General features: G+C 37.9%; 1 protein-coding gene across 2 annotated transcripts in view; it reads left to right on the top strand.

Moving 5' to 3' along the window:
- Nucleotides 1–19,088, top strand: part of negr1 (neuronal growth regulator 1) — a 101,348-nt gene that overhangs the window by 7,087 nt on the left and 75,173 nt on the right. For both annotated transcript variants that reach the window (XM_088393676.1, XM_088393675.1), the window contains exon 2: nt 15,965–16,203. In XM_088393676.1, the coding sequence (XP_088249802.1) occupies nt 15,965–16,203 (239 nt within the window). The remainder of the gene's footprint in view (nt 1–15,964; nt 16,204–19,088) is intronic.

The following is a 19,088-nucleotide window of genomic DNA, read 5'->3' as shown; positions in this document are numbered from 1 at the left end:
CTATGCTACGAAAGCACAGTATTTATTTATTTTATTAGAAATTAGATGTACGATCCAGAGAGAACACTAGTTTTGTACTTCCGTGACTACAACCTCCTTTAGGTGTAATCATGGGTTTGAGCTTTAAAGGTAGATTGACTTTAATCCACCAGGCCTGACTTCATTCCTTCATTAGTTTTGTAATACCGTTTAATGAATAAAAGAGGAATTCTAGTTTTCTTTTTGAAGGGATTGTGTAATGTTGAAGAGCCCTCATGTTTTTTTGAGTGGTCAGTTGTAATGTGGTGTGGGGGCAATACAACTACTTTATTTCAGAGTAGTATTAATTTCACAGTAGTATTAATTCAGATGTTATCTCCAATTTCACTTGGCGTACTTAGACTTTTCACAACACCAACAAATGACACACAATGTTTTATTTAACATATCAAATTACATTTCCCTTTCGTTACAAAAGATGGAAGCCAAAGTGGGCATATATTGTCATTTATTCTGTGGAGTATGAATGGCTGTCACTCTGAAAATGATTATTTAGTATATGTCATCTGCATAATAAATGGATTACAGTGGTAAATGTTTGTTGGAGGAAGTTAATTGGAGTGTCTGCATTGGTAATTACTAGCAAATGGAGAAAGAGGCAGTAGGGCAAATCAATATCACCAATGATTTAGCTACCCAATGTTGCTATTGTTTATGAGGAGAAGTGGCTTTAGTACTAAAGTAAGTTGAGTAAATGCTAACCTTTCTTTTCCCCTGAATGACTTAATTAAATTTTGTATTTTGGAAATAACACTAAGAGATTATGTTTATTTTGGTATGTGTGAATGTTAGATTACCGTGACAACTTGTATGACAGCTCACTAAATTGTAGCCAACATCACGTACTGTGTTGCTGGAAATTCCTGAATGCAAAATGTGTTTAAATCAGTGACTCAGAGAGCAGACTGTCATTCTATTCAAATTACCTTTCTAGGAACTACCCAACATATTCTTGTTGGTGTTACTGCTGGATTAATTAAACTGCCTTTTCACTTCTGCCTGTGCTACCAGGATTATGGTCACTGAATTTCTTGTTAATGTAAAACTGATATTACGCTAAATGGTCCAAAAGGCGATAAATTCTAACTGTATTATAATGTTTGTATTGAAGTTTGGTATTTTTTGTAATCCTTAAAATGAATCATGGGATTACATATTTATGCACATTTGAACTCGGATACAATATATGAACTGTACATCACATTTTATTATGCTAAATGTAGCAACTACTCAGTCATATTAAAATACGTTGATGTATGCACGCACGCACAGACACACACACACACAGGCGCGCAGACACACACAGAGTCGGCTTCATCCATCTGCATTCTGCGTGACACACCTGAGTGCCACAATGGAAATTCCCTGAGGCATGCAATCGCTTTTCCAGCTTGCACAGAATCTTCCGTCTTTTCTAAAACAGCCAGTTGTCTTTGGTGCAACTGTGTGGGCCAAGTCTCTCTGCTACAAACCTAAATCCAGGCACTGCCTTTGATTTGAACACAATGCCCCCGCTGCCTTCTCCTCTTGGATACTTTGATTTTTATTTTGTCTTCAAACATTCACCTGTGTTCTTGCCAACGTACTCAGTAATGTAGTAGTCCTCACAATGTGAAGTGGGTATGCTTGTCATCTTTGTTTCCATCATTAAAGCAATCCAATTAGTTAATCACCCTGCCAAAAACTCACAAAAATGAAAGCAAATCTGCAGGTTTCTCTATTCATACTAAGGCTGTTTTTAATTGTAATTAACGGTCAATTTTTCAGTAATCAATTAACTGCTGCACCTCTAAATTCAATAATTCACTGTATGTTATTATTGTTGAGCTGCATGTTTTTCCTGACTTTAAGAATGATTACATTTACAGTGGTAATTTATGATACTATTGACCCGACTCAGGTTTTTTGAGATACATGCGAACTGTCATTCGGGTGTATACAGGTGACAGATTTGAAATAACTTGCTGTGCGCAAACATTGCAAACCAAGTGTTTTGTAATATCCATTTGTAGTAAAGTGTCAAATAGCTAAAATTGTATGTCTGAGAGCTCTTCAACAGTGAATAGCTGCCTGTGAGTAGCCAGTGCTCAAACAGACAAACTGATACCTTTCACCAGAGTGATTTAATAGCCAATATGTGGACAAAAAGTCAAGATACGTGAAGATACAAGTGCACATATGTTTAAAGTAGAGAAGCAACAATTAATCAAGTATCAAATTATCATTTCTGAATATCAATTAATCGATTAGATACTTTTTAAATTTGGAATTGTCCAAATCTTCAGGAATTCAGTTTCTCAATAGTAAATATCTGATTTTTGTAGTCCTCCATGAATATGGGACAATATGGTCCAATATGGTTGAGACTATTCGGTCCAGTGATAAAAATAACGACATGATTGCCAGGACCAAATGAATGATTAGATGCACACCAAGAACTTCATACGTTTGAATACAGCATATTTTTTTGCAGTTCTTAAATTGAATGTCAAGAACAGTTTCAATGGTTCCATTTATATATAATCCACATAGACTAAGCAATTTGGTTTCATCTTCAGGGCTTGAAACATCACACATCAATTTATGCCTTCTCTGCAGGTATGTTTTCTTTGTCACGGTAAATATTGTCTGAAAACTGAGTAAGATATTTGAAACATTTCAAATGAAACCTGCCTCCAGTGCAGTGCTGTCTTGTTTTGTGCTGTTCTTCTTTGCAGATATAAGCGTACGTCATAATGCATTAACATTGAAGGGGTTACTGACAAGCTGTTTTGTTTTCTTTATAAGTTTTTTCTTGTCCTGACAACAGGTAACAAGGTTCCCTCACCATGATGCTTCGCTTAACTGCCAAGTCCTTTCAAGCTCATCGTAATACTCACTGCGTGTTTCTTCATGTTACAAAGCAAAATACAGATGGGAAAAAAAAGCTTTTGCTGTTTATATTTCTGTCCTATCTTGTAGCTGAAGATGATGATAAATTCATTCATAATTTAAAAAATGAAAATTAATAATGAAGACAAAGGAGCAATCGTAAACTTCATACATGTAAAATGTGTGGAAGATGTTTGAGTTCATGGTAAGTAAATTGAGCCGTATGGCGATAATGCAACATTCTGGAGGCGTAGCTTAAGTAAATATTTTTTGTATTACTCTTTATTTGAAGACGCCTCTGTGGAAGTGACTCTCCAGGGTACTTCAAATGGATGCTTTTATTTTTTATTTTTCCATCAGTTCAAATGCACAAGTCGTCTATCAGGGGGGTTTACTGGCATTTTTTTCCCCCAGATGTATATACTTTTATCATCTTATGATTAATAATGGGATTGTGTACAGTTGCATGAATTATTCACGAGTTGCTTTGTCGAGAGTTAGGACGAATTGAGAATATTTTTACATTAAAAGTAAAGCATCAAGCAGCTAATGAACAAGCAAGCCTGTCAAAGGAAGGACAGCAATGTTTCTGAGATTATCCTCAAGAGAGTCTGTGTAAAGTCAGATGAGAGCCAGAATTCGAAAGCTTCTGCACACATCTCCACCTGCCCCTCGGTTGAAATTGTTAACATTTTCTTTTGGATATCACAAACTAAAGCCTCTCCTCATTTGCTTTGCTACTGGTGAAGTGACAAGTCCTAATGATTCAGCCGGGGGACCCTGAGATGCTTTGAAATTGCGATAACAGCAGCAAAAAAGGCTAAAGGAGATCCAAACGTTTCAACAGCAACCACTTTGCAAGATTTTCTGGTCATACAATGATGTGGCAAATGGTACTCGCTGTTCATTCAGCTTGTTCAATACCATAATCAGATTTAGGAGTAATCATCATGTACGGCATTTCTCCCAAAATGTGCCAATCGGTTGTGCCTCAGCTCACATCAACAGTTTCTGATCCTTTGCCCTTCATTTTAAACCAAAGAACATGCACCTCAGTTGTTGGAATCCCTTCCAATTGCTTTGCAACCTTTAAGTGCCTTCATTTGCAGTGCAAACCTGTGTTGCTTGATGCCTGATATGAACATGATGTATTGTTCATCAAACCGTTTGAAAGGATGCACCCCTTCTGTTAGCGCTGCAGCACTCCTCCAATTCCTAAATGGATTAAAAATCCCAAGGTTGTCAGTTCAAATGTAGGAACAGTGATGTGTCCTTGAGCAAGACATTAAATCAAAATTGCATCTGTTCTCTCTGTTATCATAAGCATTATACGCATAACACAGGTTAGATTATGAGTCACTTTCACTGAAGACTGGAGAAACAATGTTATCCACAGATGGCATTGTGAACCAGAGCACAGTCCTCTGGGATATCACCAACCTTTTGTCTGGACTGTGTTGTTGTTCATAAACTTTGTTGTAATGTATTCAGTACGTGCACAGCAAGTCGATAGTTTTAGTGCTACAAAGCTATTTGTAGCCAGAGCTGCCCACCTTATTTCCCACCGAATGTGAACTACATGGTGAACAGACCCACCCCCCCATGCGGCTGACATCTTAGCAGACTTGTGAGTAGTGCTTAATCAGAAGAGTGTAGCTCACACAAGTCTGCGTGGGTGGTTTGCTCGGAGCTGGACCTCGCATACGTAGGGTAGGGAATTTGTGGGGTTGCCCAATTAGTGCTGAAGTGTAAAGCGGTGTGAGAGTACATCAGCAGTGACGAGTGCACCAGAGGAGACGTGTCATCAATCATAACAGCAGCTCCCGGCTAGTGCCAACCATTTTATTCCACAAGGAGGCAAAAGGCGGAGCCAATTTAGACAACGTTTGAACGGACCTAGCTTGGGACAATGACTGCCTATTGATGATCCTATTTAATTTTTCTATTGGGTCAATATTATTTACGAGAGGATGAATTTTGATGAATGTCAATACCTTTGCCTAGTGCAAAATAAATTATGTATTGATTGTGATCATGTTTATTCATTGGATATTTATCAGGAATGCACTAAAATGTTTTACTAGGTTGTCATGAAACTAGTGATTTAAACTTGAGTTCCTATAAAATTCAGGTTCAGATTTGGGTAATTTATTTTCAGTTTTACTATTTGATTTGAGACTTAGACCTCAGACAGCTGGAACAATTTCGCGATATGCGAATATCAGTAATTGAGGCAAAGAGCCTAAGGGGTTTTTTTTTTTGCCTGCCCAAGAGTTTCTTCAAAAAGACAAAATTAAACAATAATTACATTCTCCTTAAACAAATAAACCTTATAGCCAAAACACTGTGCCGCAGAGAGAGCCATTGTTGTCAAAAGTGATTAAACACGCATCACTGAGCTGAAACATTGCAGTGAGTATCATGCACTTTCATTATGATGAACTCTGGCACTGTGGTTGCTGTAGACTAAACCCATCATTGGCTTTGTTGCAGGAATTTAATTTTGTTTATCTTTTTCTTTTAATCAAAACCGTCCTCATAAAACTACATATGTAAGCAGTGTTTCATCAAAGTGTAATAGCATTTTACTGAAGATGCCAAATCAAAGGCACTGAAGTAATTTGTATTTCCGTTATTCAAAATGAGCTTGTTATATGTTTCATGGATTATGACAAAAAAAAAAAGTTCCTTCTATGTCTTGCATGACTCTTCAGAGACCATTTTACTTTACCTGAATGAGTAAGTAGTCATTTACATATCAAATGCAGAATAGTCTTGTGTATTTTTCTGATGTATGAAAGATCTAAAATGTATGATTTCGTCTCTTAGTATGAGTGCTTTGGTTCATTATTGGCCGTATGCTCTCGAGCTTGATACGGCCATGTGTAACATACTTTAAGGTAATATCTCCCACAGGAGTCATACATTAGCGTAATAAGGAACGGTCACAGAAGCTGCCCTCACAATGGGACACAAGCTCTGACTATGAGAATTTAGTGTGATGATTATGTTTTTGTACTGCAGTTATTTCTTAATGTGACCTTTAGAACATATGCATGGGCAGTAATGTCAGGAGCAGGTATGCAAACACAGTGACTCTTGAGTCACGCTCCCACTGCCTGACATCCACCCATCATAAAACAGTCATCACCATTAGCTGAATAGCGTGATTAGATTTTTATCCCTCCATTGGAGCGATATTGCATCACACACAAATCATCCCCAACAACATTATCTCGATGGTCATATCCATATGGCATTTGCGGCTACATTGGTCACCAGTGGTGGTATAAAGTGTTATTGCTTCTCTGTAGATGTTCCTAATGAGGGAAAAGAGCATAACATTAAATGACAATTTTCATTAAAGTTGACCAGGTTTATGTCTTTAAGGTAAAAGTGGAATTGTTTATTGTATTCAAAATTAGACAAATTTGTGTTTACAGTTAAGAACTAGAATGGTAGAGGTTAAATTTAGAGAGGAAGGATATTGCGTCTTTGTACACCGTGCATATTGAAGTGAAAGAGGTTTGTATGTGAGGGATAAGCTAATTTATGTCACATGAGTTTGATAATTAACTTTTTTCATCAGAGTTGCGGTGTCATTAATGTTCTTTGCAGTAATATGTTACACATGTCACAGTGGTTGACAGTTTAGCAACACACCTAATTCAAATGGTTATACTTAGCAAGGTCTGCAGAAGCTGGATAACAATCCTGATTAATTAAATCAGGTATGTTGCAACAGGGAGATGAGGAGCAGAGTTGCCTACCCATGGTTTAGCACAGGGGTGTCAAACTCATTTTTTTCACGGGCCGCATTGTAGTCATAGCTTTTATGACTGTCAACCCAAATAAATGTATGAGCACCTCATATTATATATAGTAAAAGCGACAAAACAAACTGACAAATAATGAAAAAAAAAGATATTAAAAGTGAAGACAATTTGCAATTCTAGTAATGACACACAAATTTGATGCACAATTTGTCTTCGCGCGTCACATAAAATGATGTGGCGGGCCATATCTGGCCCCCGGGCCTTGAGTTTGACACCTGTGGTTTAGCCCATCCATCTCACAGTATTGAGGACATCAATTCAAAGTAAGTCACTCACTGCTTGTGTATCTTAACTGCAGTATAACAGCAAGCATAATTGTCTACATTTTTAATTCTGGCTCCTACGACCTTGTCCTGACTTATTCCAACAAGCTGCTGGAATGACATAATCTTGCTCTAGTCTCATGCAAATATGCACTATAAAAAACTGAAATCAGATTTGACAGTATTTGTCAGGTTGATCCAACCCAGTTTGGAACCCTTCCCTTGTAACCTCTTCTTGTAACCCGTAGACATGGAAGGCACGGCTGACCTACATGCTGTAAGGAGTACTCCTGTTCCATTGTTAGTGTGTACTGGTGGGGAATTGAGGTCTTTTCTGTTAGGTGGTGATCCGTTGAAGCCGCAGACTATTTCAGTAAGCCTAGGAAAAAAAAAAAAAAAGAGATACGACAGAACTACAGAAGGAGCAAGCACTCGGAGTGTGGGGCGAGCATTATTCGGCTCACGTCTGTCAAGCCACACTGCTTGTGTAATGTGCTTGTGGGTTGCTGCCATGGGTGTGAGTCTATATGTCCGTGTGGGAGGAAAGTGCTTGACTGACAGAGCTAATTCCCACAACACTATGGAACTCCATACGTCGTTAATCATTAACAATGAACAACCAATTGTATCGGTTGAAGGATAAAAGATCCAGCTTCAGGCTGGTTATGTGTGTGTCCACTATACACCATGAGTTGGTGAGGCTTCTCTTGCAGTTTGAGGTCTTCGGTGGGGCTTTGCTCCAGTGCCTCGATGATGGATGGTATGGTTACAGAGCTCACCTTCTTGGATGGTGGGGCTGTCCTATCATCCTGTCAAGGTCAGTGGTTATGAAGCTTGTAAAAAGACTGGCAACCTTGTGAATTTACTAAAACATCACTTATGGCACATTTCATCTAACATCAGTTACATTAAAGTCACATAAATGTTGTCTTTGAGAACATTAATAGGCCACCAGGTCATGGCCATTGGAAAAACAGATCTTTTTTTTTTACACCTGGAAAATAGCTGCATCAGGGTAGTTACAATAGCTATGGAAATTTGGATGGGGAGGGGGGGGAGTCTGTTATGAGATCAAATATGTTTAAAATTATTATCAGCTATCCAGTTAGGCAAAAGAAAATTTGCATTTTTTACTGATAATATACTCAAATCATCTCAAGCTCCTAAATACACACAGACATAACCTCCATACAACCCAGTCTGCATTTGGATAAATCAATTAGTAATCAAGTGCAACATCTCTGTCGTTGCTTTTGAGTCCTACTTCAACTCCCCCGTGACAGATAAAAACATGCAATTAGCTTATATTGTTTCCATTATCTAGCTATCTTGCAACCGATTTGTCTGACCTACTCCATTGGCCTAGATGTATTGTTTTATGCCCTTCATTGTTATGCAAACAGGATGGGCGTTTACCCGCCTTCATCCGATGTTGCCTACCTATAAAGCGAGAAGACACACCGAGACAAGAGTCAGCTAACGACATTATAGCGCAAATGTCTCATTTCCTACTTTGCTCTGTAACTGAACCCTTCAGAAGATGAACACAAAAAGCATCAGATCTTTGCCTTAGACACACAATCCTAAACGGTTTATTTAAAAATAGATTCCATAAAGCTCAAGTTTTCACTGAGTGGATACAATTTGACACATCATTATCTACTAAGTGCTTACAACTACTCTTATTGTCTCCAAAAAAAAAAGAAAAAAAAAGAGCCTAGCATGCTCCTCAGGCTCCTAAAGAACATACATTTTCTTTGTTAAATCTATGATGTAGAATTAGATATTTTCCAGCCGCTGTGATTATATTTGTCCAGTGTGGAGTAAATGCATTTTCTGAAAAGAGTTTGAGATCTGAAATAGGAGCTATAAACTCATTCTTTTACACCAGAGCTTGTCAATGGAAAAACCCATTACATTTGCCTTTAGGCACTTTCCAATTTAACACCGTTCTCCCTTAATATGGTTATTTAGCAAACCTTGCGGCCATCTTCATCTAATTGCATGTTTGAGAAATTGATAAAGAAAAATTAGTAAGCATTGCAGTCTAAACCTCGCTGCTAATTCAATACAGTAGCCAATGAGCCATCCAAGCGAGAAGGCTGGAAATGTAGGAGAAGGACTTCTTAGTCGGGTATCTTTCTAATACCATTCTTTCATCTGTTTAAAACAATACAAGCATTTCTATGCTGCAGAGTTAATGAACCTGTTTGTTTCGTCATTCTCAGGCTATATTCCTTTATTGCTGGCATGTTGGAGGAAAATCCTGGCCAAATCCTTCATGTAATAAGCTTTGTATAATCTTAATTGTTAATGTTTTGGTGCCAACCAGTTAATGTTTTTTGGCGCGCTGCCATTCAATGTATGACTAAAAATACTGAATATTGAATATTAACACAGAAAAGCAATAGCATGTTTATTTTATCGTATTTAGTTATCAAATTTGTTCTGGCCTAGGCAGGCAAGCATCAGTAAACTTAAGTAAGGTTGGTTATATTTTACACTCCTTTAAGAAGTGTTGCACAAACCTACACTAATTTTAATTCATAAAAAAAATTGATATGAGTATTTTCCTGTTTTTTGATAACAAAATAAGGAAGAGTTTTCTGCCGCAATATGCCAACAAGCATGTCTGGCTAGTCATACATGTGGAGATTCCTGAATTTACTTGGCAAATATACAAAAGTACAAAACTAGACAGAAGATTTGAACTCAAAATTGTTCAGCATTTTCCCTAAATTGCTTGGTGAAGTCTACTTTGTTTGTTTTCCTCCCAACCCTTTAAAGCTCTGTTGACAATCCTGGAGTAATTGGATTTTTTTTTTTTTAACCTCACTGACATCTACTCAAGTGTGTTAAGGCCAGGGCACCACATTATGTGTCTAGCTGGATTGAAGAAAATATGTGTCCCTGTGCAAGTTGTTGACTATCAAGAAGAAATAGTTTGCTGACTCCCGTTTGTCCTCACGTTATCCCACATAGAATCTACCGCCTCACATATCCATTAGATACGTTAATCGAATCAGTCTGATGTTTCACTATTTAGACTTGGGATTAAGTGATTCTCAAAAGATAGTCGGTTCCCTTCCAATTACTTTATCAATTCACTCTTATGAGGCAGAGACCCTGTCTATAGGACCAACCTTAAACTGAACATAATCTCTGCCAAATGCACTGGCAATTAGCTTAACTAAAGACTTTCTGGTCCCTGCCAGTACACAGGATCTGCATTTTAAGCAGCGCAGCATAAATTGAATGTCTGTATCCAGCCAACCATCTATCACTAAAAGCACAAATCAGCACATCAAGAAATATTGTGAACCCATGCAAATTATGAAAGCACCAAAGAGGGGTAGCATATAAAACAGTCTTTTACATTTTGGGCGGATGTGGCCTAAACACCCTCGTCGTAATTATCTTATGGAGTTGTCAAACATCTGTATTTATTAATATTATAGTGGTTCTTAAACCAATTGCAAAACCAATTTACTCTTCAGATTTTTCCCCCATTTATGCTAGACTCAACTGTCACAATCACAAAACGGTTATTGACGAATATTTTACATGACAGTCTTATCCACTCATAAAATACTAATACTCTTGAATTTATGTTGAAGTTATTCAACTTTATTGTGTTGTGTACTTTACATACTACAAATAATTACTTTACTACTTTAGTCATCTAGATGTCATCAAGTAATTATCATCGATCTCCATTTTAGGGCACTTGACTTTTTTCCACTTACTACTCTTCATGGTATTAGAGGAAATTTCACTGAGAGACTGTTCCACCCGGAGTGTCCCTGAATGAATACATAAGTAGGGCATGTAATATGTGACGCCACCCAACGGAGCCTCCCGCGCCTTTGCGGCAAGTATTTATTCCAATATTTGTAGATGACTGAAACTAGTTAACTTCTGTGGCAATTGTTTACTTCCTTTGTCAGAATGATGAATGTGGTCATACCTGTCGGTATTTGCTGGGGTTCCAATGTCCTTTGACAATGAAGAATTGTCCATTTGTGCCATGAACAGAGCACATCAACTGGGTGGATAAGCCCCGCCGGAAAGCAATAACAAACACCCTCCTTGTTACTGGCACTTTTAAAAAATCATCACATTAAAGGCCAGTGGCACACAAACTTTCTTTTCATTCTAGCAGTATATTGTAATAGGTTATAAAAATAGGTGATTTTTATTTATTCTTAACAACTGTCATTGACTGAATGCCAAACAACCCTGACAATTTGTATAATCCGGAGTTATGTGTAAGCATTATACAAATGTGTTTTTCCTCCTTACTTCAGATTGAAACTCTTACAAGGCGGAACAAACTAATCTGTAAGTGCTTAGCGCTCTTGGCAAGCAGGCAAGAGTGTCACTACTCACCACCCGGCCTTGACCCTCACTTTACTTCGCTCGCACTGTTTGGCCTGCTGCCAAGGCTGACCTGTCACTTGTGTGCCGAATGCCGAGTGTAAACTGTGCAGCAGCGGAATGTATATGCAACCAGGTCAGGTTAAAAAGATTCTCCAACAAAAGACATGCTTAAAATGCAACTTTTGGTAATATTGCCTAAATTGTGCAGATAAAGAGCAACAGAGCATCCCACAATAATTATCAAATGTGAAGCTATTAAACCTGTGGCGGTTTGCCAATGACATTGTTTTTAACAAAAGGGGCTGGAGACGTGAATGTTTATTGTTACACTTAACACGTCTACCCAGGGATTCCCTTTGGCAGATGGGTTATCCCACCTCTCAGCTTTGATATTACGTCACGAGGCAGAATATAGGTTTCCGTCTATAACTGAAACCATCATGAAGGTCAATGTTAGTATCTCACACTCAGTGTATCTGACTTCAAATCCACACTTGTTTGAAATACTGGTTGTGCAAACACACATTCGAAAGAAGGCCGGGAAAGCAAAGGGAGAAAGGTTGACAGCAAGAGGGGGATTAGGTAGACCTGTGCACAGATGGCTGCGGGAAGCAGATGTCCCAGTTGAGCTGTTCAGGGTGGTCCCTGCCAGATCCGAAACAGTGACAGAAATATGCAAAGCAAAAAAGGCTACCTCAGAACGGGTGGTAAGATTTGGGCGAGCAGATGCTAAAACACACGTTCAGGAATGTCACTAGGAACATTGCAACAGAGGAAAACCACATGACCCATTTACATGTACGTTGGGAATACCACTACCATTGCAAATAAAAAAGATATGATGCCAATGCCTTGAGTTGCTTAAAAATTTATTTCCTACATCATTTTAGTGTGTGTGGGGGAGGAAATCTGATTGAATTGTTCTCTGTTTTTACCACTGTCACAACTAAACATTGGCTTGTCCAGAAAAATAGGATTCACTGTTTTCTCTAATGGACTGTCATGATGAGATGTCGCTGTTTGATGTCTCCCAGCTCATTGTCAACTGTCATATTTGGACAAGTGATTCCCTACCTGTTATTGTTGTTACATATTTTGTCTGCATATGTAGTTCAGTTTCCCATTTTTGGGAGGTGATCTAAAGTTAAATGCTCCATTTGGAACCTTGTCATTGTCTTTTTTCTGTTTCTGTGTATATGCGGCATGGCAGTGGAGGAATTTGAGGTACCGTATTTTCCGCACTATAAAGCGCACCGGATTATAAGGCACACCTTCAATGAATGGCCCACTTTAAAACGTTGTTCATATATAAGGCGCACCGGATTATAAGACGCATAGCATAAATAACTCAACGTTGCTCAAACGTTAATGCAATCACAATATAGTAACACTCGAAATAGTGAAAACACTAACAATATAGCAATAACTCAACGTTGCTCAAACGTTAATATCACACAACACACAATATAAACACGTAAACCTTACTTTAATAAGTTAGTCCTCATCCACGACTCCATATTGGTCTATATATAAGGCGCACCGGATTATAAGGCGCACTGTCGGCTTTTGAGAAAATTGGAGGTTTTTAGGTGTGCCTTATAGTGCGGAAAATCAGGTAGTATTAGTACCATAATAGAGGCAGGATTGTACTTTTCCCATCCTGTTTTTTTGAAAGCAGTGTCAAAATACATTGTTTGGTACTTAGTACTTATATCATATCTGCCAAACTTAAGGTTACCACAAAGTTACTTCATGCAGTTCCACGCTTCGGTTTTAATACTTTGTAGGGGTGGATTTGCACAGACATCCATTCAAAGTAAATGTCAAAAGCCAGACAGTCAATTCAATTTCACAATAGCTCGTATTGACAAGACATTTTAAGCTCTGGAAACTCTGAAAACCTCTTTGTATATGGAGTGTTCGGGATGATTCAAATTTGCCTCTGTCTTAACAATCGTCGGGGTCATTCACTGATATGGCGTCATTGGTTTGCAAAGGCATGACAATTATGATCAGAACACATACAGACGTAATTGAACAGCAATGGTATTTTTCTCAAGGAGCTTTACTCAGTTGTCTAAAAGTGACAGTTATAGGTATGAAATAGTTTTGCTTGATAATTAGAAAGAAGCCGATGTCTCTAGGTGATAATGCTAAATTGCTGCTCTTGTGCTGAAATGTTGATTAAAGGAATCATGCTAAGGTTACGCTTGAACTTTGAATGTAGCTGTGTTGTGGACAGTACATTCACATAATTATGTGGAAGAATTGTCTACTCTTAGATAATTGCTCACACTCCCCATGCCAAAGGCCAGTTTTAATTCTCTTATTTTTCAACCAAATGTTAATTTGTGGGGTCCATTCATTTTTATAAACTTTAATGTCTTTCAGTGAATGTTACCCTCCTAATTAAACCCGCTGACTACTCAGACTCCTTTGGATGTTTTATTCTATACATATATCACATTGTGTACAATATTATTATTTTTTTTTACCTATATGAGTATATTGTGTTCCCGTTGGCCACGGTAATCCCTTCATGCAACAATGAACAAGTGTGGCAATTTGTGAAAAGACTTGATTGCGGTTCATGCCAGACTGTATTTAAATGTAATTTTGTAAGTTTACATCATTATTTTATACTGCACTCCCCCTATGCCATAAAAATGTCATGTATTGAAGCCGATGTAGACTAGGAAACTAAAACACTGAGGTTGTGTCTAATGAGTACTGGTCACATCACACATGACTTTTTGCAACATATTCTTTGTAGAAAATGTGGGTTGAGCTTCAAATTGTACAACTGTCGGAATATTACACTTTGAAGGTTTCATTGAATTCATATTGATGTAAGAATTGCAAAATAATCTACGGGTGACAGATTCAATAGGAAACTATCAACTGTCTTAATTACAAACACTAATCAACAAAATTATTGCAAGTTTTGAAGCCACATTCATAAAATTGGAGCGGCTACGTTGACAAACACCTAGGACCTCAGTTACATAAGATGTCAGAAATGGCCTATTTTGACTTGTATTTGTCAAGAGGTGTATAAACACAAGTGACACCTTCATAAGGGATTACATTGGCAGAGATAACAGTAATCATTTCTGGAGGAATAGTGCAAAGATGCTCAATACTGACAAGCAGGCGGTGAATGAACGTCAAGGACAAGTCAATCAAGATGGAGAAAAATGTGAAGAAGAGATTCTGCCTGGGTATAATGTGCTCCAGCAATACTTCAATCCATGCTTTTGTCACAAAAAAATCAGTTGAAAGGTGGATATTGGATTCTTTTTCATATTTTGAGAGTCATGGTTTGTTTTTATTTGATGATTCTTAAATAAAGCTGTTTACCCTTTGTTTCTAGCGGCCATTAAAGCCTTGTTTCAAGCCAACGTGGACAATTGTGGATGGCTGTGAGATAACATGGGGGAAAGGTTGGGATAGTGTGTCAAACCCTGATTCTTGTGGTTGTCTGGCGAGATGTTGAACGTGTCACAACATTTGTCACAGCAGTCGTGATGAAGAAAGAAAGAGCCTAGTTGGCCGTTAGAAAAATGGGGTTAACTCAACGAAACCTGACAGCATGTAATAACAGAACTTGCAGGGGGTCCATTGTGGGACAGGTAGCATTTGTTGCCGGCATCTTACACTCGCCACCTAGAGTTTAGCCATGTGTTTATTTTACCAACAGTGTCCAGCTTAGTATTTTTATATAGAATGTTTAATGTTGAATATGTGTGTGCAATGATGTGTTGCTGTTTGTGTGTCTCTGTAAATGAGAGAATAAGAATAAGGAGAGGCAGATAGAAATATGTGATTTTTAGTGTGTGTCTATTATAACACTGCTATCAGCACTTGGTATCAATGATTAAATATTTAGTACTCGTACCGCTATCAGTCTGAAATAAAAGTGGTATTAAACATCCCTACTGAAAACACTACGAGCACTAAAGTTATAAGGACCAGGTCAAGGTTCCAGCAGAACTTTAAAGCTACTACACGTCTAGCATGTGAAACACTGACTTTTGAATGTGTTCTGACTAAAAGAAACTTTCAAGACTATGGAGTCATTCCTAAGAGAAATGTGCTGCTCAGTGTTAGAATGCTTGGGCTCATTCACGGGTCATCCAGAAGGATAATTACCCAAAACACACAGCTCTCCTGACTACACTAAAGTGGCCTTCTATGGGCCCTCATGTAAATCTTGTAAAACCGTTATAAAAGGATTTAAAACATGCAGCCTGGAGAGGGTAACCTTTAAATTATAAATATTGGTAGCAGTTTGTGCAAGTGACGTAAACCAAAAGGCCTTTTGACAGATGGCTAAAGCTCACTGGAAGATACAGAAACTGTTTGCTTGCAGCAAAAGGTCGTGCAACAAAATATTAAATTAGGGCTAAGATCAATTTGTCTCAGTTATATGGTTACCATCACACGTTACAATTTAGCCATCAATTGTACCCAGTTATGGTAGCACCTCAATAAATCTACATGTCTCATACATGGACTACATACATGATACAAGATTTTTGAATACCTCTAAGCAGCATTTCTTTGTTCCTGCAGGTGCTACCTGTCGGATGGAATCTCAAAAGGAGCCTGGCTAAACCGCTCAAGCATCATTTTTGCAGGGAATGACCAGTGGTCCGCAGACCCTCGTGTGTCGATTGTGTCCAGTGTTGGAGACAAGCATGAGTACAGCCTTCAGATACAGAAAGTGGATGTAACAGACGATGGTCAGTACACATGCTCAATTCAAAGCGAGCGCAACGAAAAGCCTAAACTTCTCAATCTCATTGTAAAAGGTATGTCATCTTTTCTTTTATGATTGTTTCTGCAGTGCTTGATGACAAATGTTTGAAATGCTAACTTTTAGTCATTTTTAAGACTCGGTAATTTTTCTACTTTGTGTTATCAAAGTCATGATAGACATTTGATGTGTTCAAATAGAGGTTCTATTCATGTCACCAATTCATGTCAGTCGTAATTACATAATACTACTCCTGCATATCTGCCACCATATGTGCTGCTTTCTTCTCATCTTAGTCTTATTGAAAGAGCAAGTGCTTTAAGAATTCATACTCTTGAATGAAAAATCTCCCACTGACATTTTTTTGATGGATGTGAACCAACATGGTTGGGTATCTCTTACGGCAGAATGTTGTGCAGCACAAAGAGGTTTGCTTGACTAAAGCAGCTTTAATTTATTTAGGCAAAAAAACAAAAAAAAAAAACAAGATGTGATTATTTTGAGATAGAGATCATTAGAGTGGTAGCATTCTCTATGTGATACTGAAGTGAAGAACATCTCCAAATATATAGCCATTAAACATCATACAAATGCAGCATGGATCCTTGAAGGACAAAATGGAATTTTATTTTGTGCATTTCTCTGTAACATAGTCAAAGATAGCATTTGAAAGATAAGCATTTATCACACAGAATAGTAGGAATTATTGCATGTCTGATGGTTATGTTTAAGATTTTGAGCTGCTCATTGTAGTGATAGCTCTGTTTGTCTGAGCTTTGTGTGACCTGTAGTGACCCCCACCCGACCTCTTGCGCGATGAGATAAAAACGTCACTCTCTGTTTTCTATTTTAGTGGAAAATTGTTACCATTCAGGTGTAGTATGGAGCCCTGGGACACACATAAATCCTGTCTGTCCTGCTGCAAATTAAAAGTGAACTGAAAGTTAACGCGAAACGCTTATGCATATCAAACATGGTACCTCTAATATTAAAATTTTGAGTGAGTTGATTTTGGTTAGAAAGTGTGTAGTCCACTATCACTGATAAAATATTGAGGTAGCATTTAAGTTGCCTATCCTGCTGCAAAGACAGGCAGGCGTGCATATAAACTAGCTACTGGTGATGAGAGCATTTTCATTTGCAGAAATAAACACGGGAGCCTGTTAAAGTGCAATTACTGTTAAATGTCAGTCAACATCCTTGGAAATACAATACTGCCTACAAATCCTGTCATCTAGGCCATTTCACCCATCGCCTACCATGAGCTCAGAATTTGCAGTGCTCTCAGGCCATGATGGTTTTACATATTTTCTAAACTGTTATATGCCAACATCCATCTGCTTGCTCTGCACTTTAAAAGCGAGTGGGTATGAAGTGAAGCTGTAGTAGGTATGAATGCACCATAAGTGTCTTTTGAAAAAATTGTGCTTGCTCGTGTAGTTGTACATTACACTGGGTGGCAAGAGACGTTAGAGAAGCTTACTCTTACCTCCCTTTAGTAAAAGGTGACTCCCAGAAGGCTTATGCATTCAAATCAATTCTACTGGTACCATATAGACATGGCACTGCTTAATTTTTCATCTCACTCAGAGTTGAGGTCAAAATATAGATACCTCGGAAGAACTTGAATGAGAAAAGTTAATGATATATATAGTTTTTAAATGGATGATATATGTATATTTCTACTTTATTGAGTATATGGATGTGTTCAAAATAAACTATGAACCCGTGAGGCCATACTCTGTAGTACTGTACCATATTGCATTGTGTCAAATTATATTGAATCGTATACGTATCGTACGTATACACGTATCACAAGATTCTCAGAGATACCCAGAGGTCCTCACTTGTCTTTAATGTTCCCTATACTATGAGTTACCACGTAGAATTGCGAATCAGTCAAACAGATTTAGTTCCAAGAATGATGAATACCAGAATGATACCAGTATAATCGACTACAAGCCGTGGAGCCTTATCAAGCACACAGATGTGCAAGAATGTGTAACGCCGGATTTAATATTCATATACTGTCGTAGTCTACGCCCACACAGAGGGCCAAAAATCTGTATGTGTACCAAACTTGGTCTTAAATGGTTTTAAATGGTCTAAAATTATTGGTTTTACATCGTCTAAAATTATGAGGGGTGCAATATAAATGTGTACAGCTGGAAGCAAAATAAATGCAGTAATTAACACAGTAGGTGAAACCCTTGCAATTGCACCAAACTTAGTGAATAACAATAAAACAAAGAAAATTGAGGGGGATGCTCATCTCTGTTAACACACCACTCACTGCAACTTCTATGCAGGAGTGCTTTTTATTAAACACACCCACTTAATTAACACAGACGTCTTCACTTAACACAGGTGTCTTCACTTCAACCATAGGTGTCAAACTCAAGGCCCGGGGGCCAGATACGGCCCACCACAGCATTTTATGTTGCCCCCGAAGACATATTGTGCATTGACTTCATGTGTCAATACTAAAACTACAAATTGTCTTCACTTTTAAAGAAATACATATTGCTAGAATTTTTTTTACCATTCATCTTTTAAATATTAATATATTTTAGTCTCCAGTTTCAAACCTAGTTATTCATCAGTTTGTTGTGTGGCCTATATTGTATATAATAAAAGGTCTTGACGGTCATGATGGCCCTCCGAAGAAATTATGCTTCGGCCCACAACAAAAATGAGTTTGAAAACCCTAATTTCCGTCATACCAAGAAATAATAAATACAACTAAACGAAACATAAAATAGAAACAATATATAATTGAGAGCATAATGCAACTCAATGTCTGTATGTGTACCAAACTTGGTCTTAACTGGTTTTAAATGGTCTCATATTGTGAAGTATAGAAATGCGGATAGCCGGAAGCAAAATAAATGCGGCAATAACCAACTCAAGTCCCATCATGCAATTAGTATATGCTAAAGA

The sequence above is a fragment of the Syngnathus floridae genome, chromosome 13 (genome assembly GCF_059516105.1).
Source record: "Syngnathus floridae isolate MCC-2025c chromosome 13, RoL_Sflo_1.0, whole genome shotgun sequence".
NCBI lineage: Eukaryota > Metazoa > Chordata > Actinopteri > Syngnathiformes > Syngnathidae > Syngnathus > Syngnathus floridae.
The sequence above is the reverse complement of the archived record's forward strand: the minus strand, read 5'-3'. Positions and strand labels throughout refer to the sequence as shown.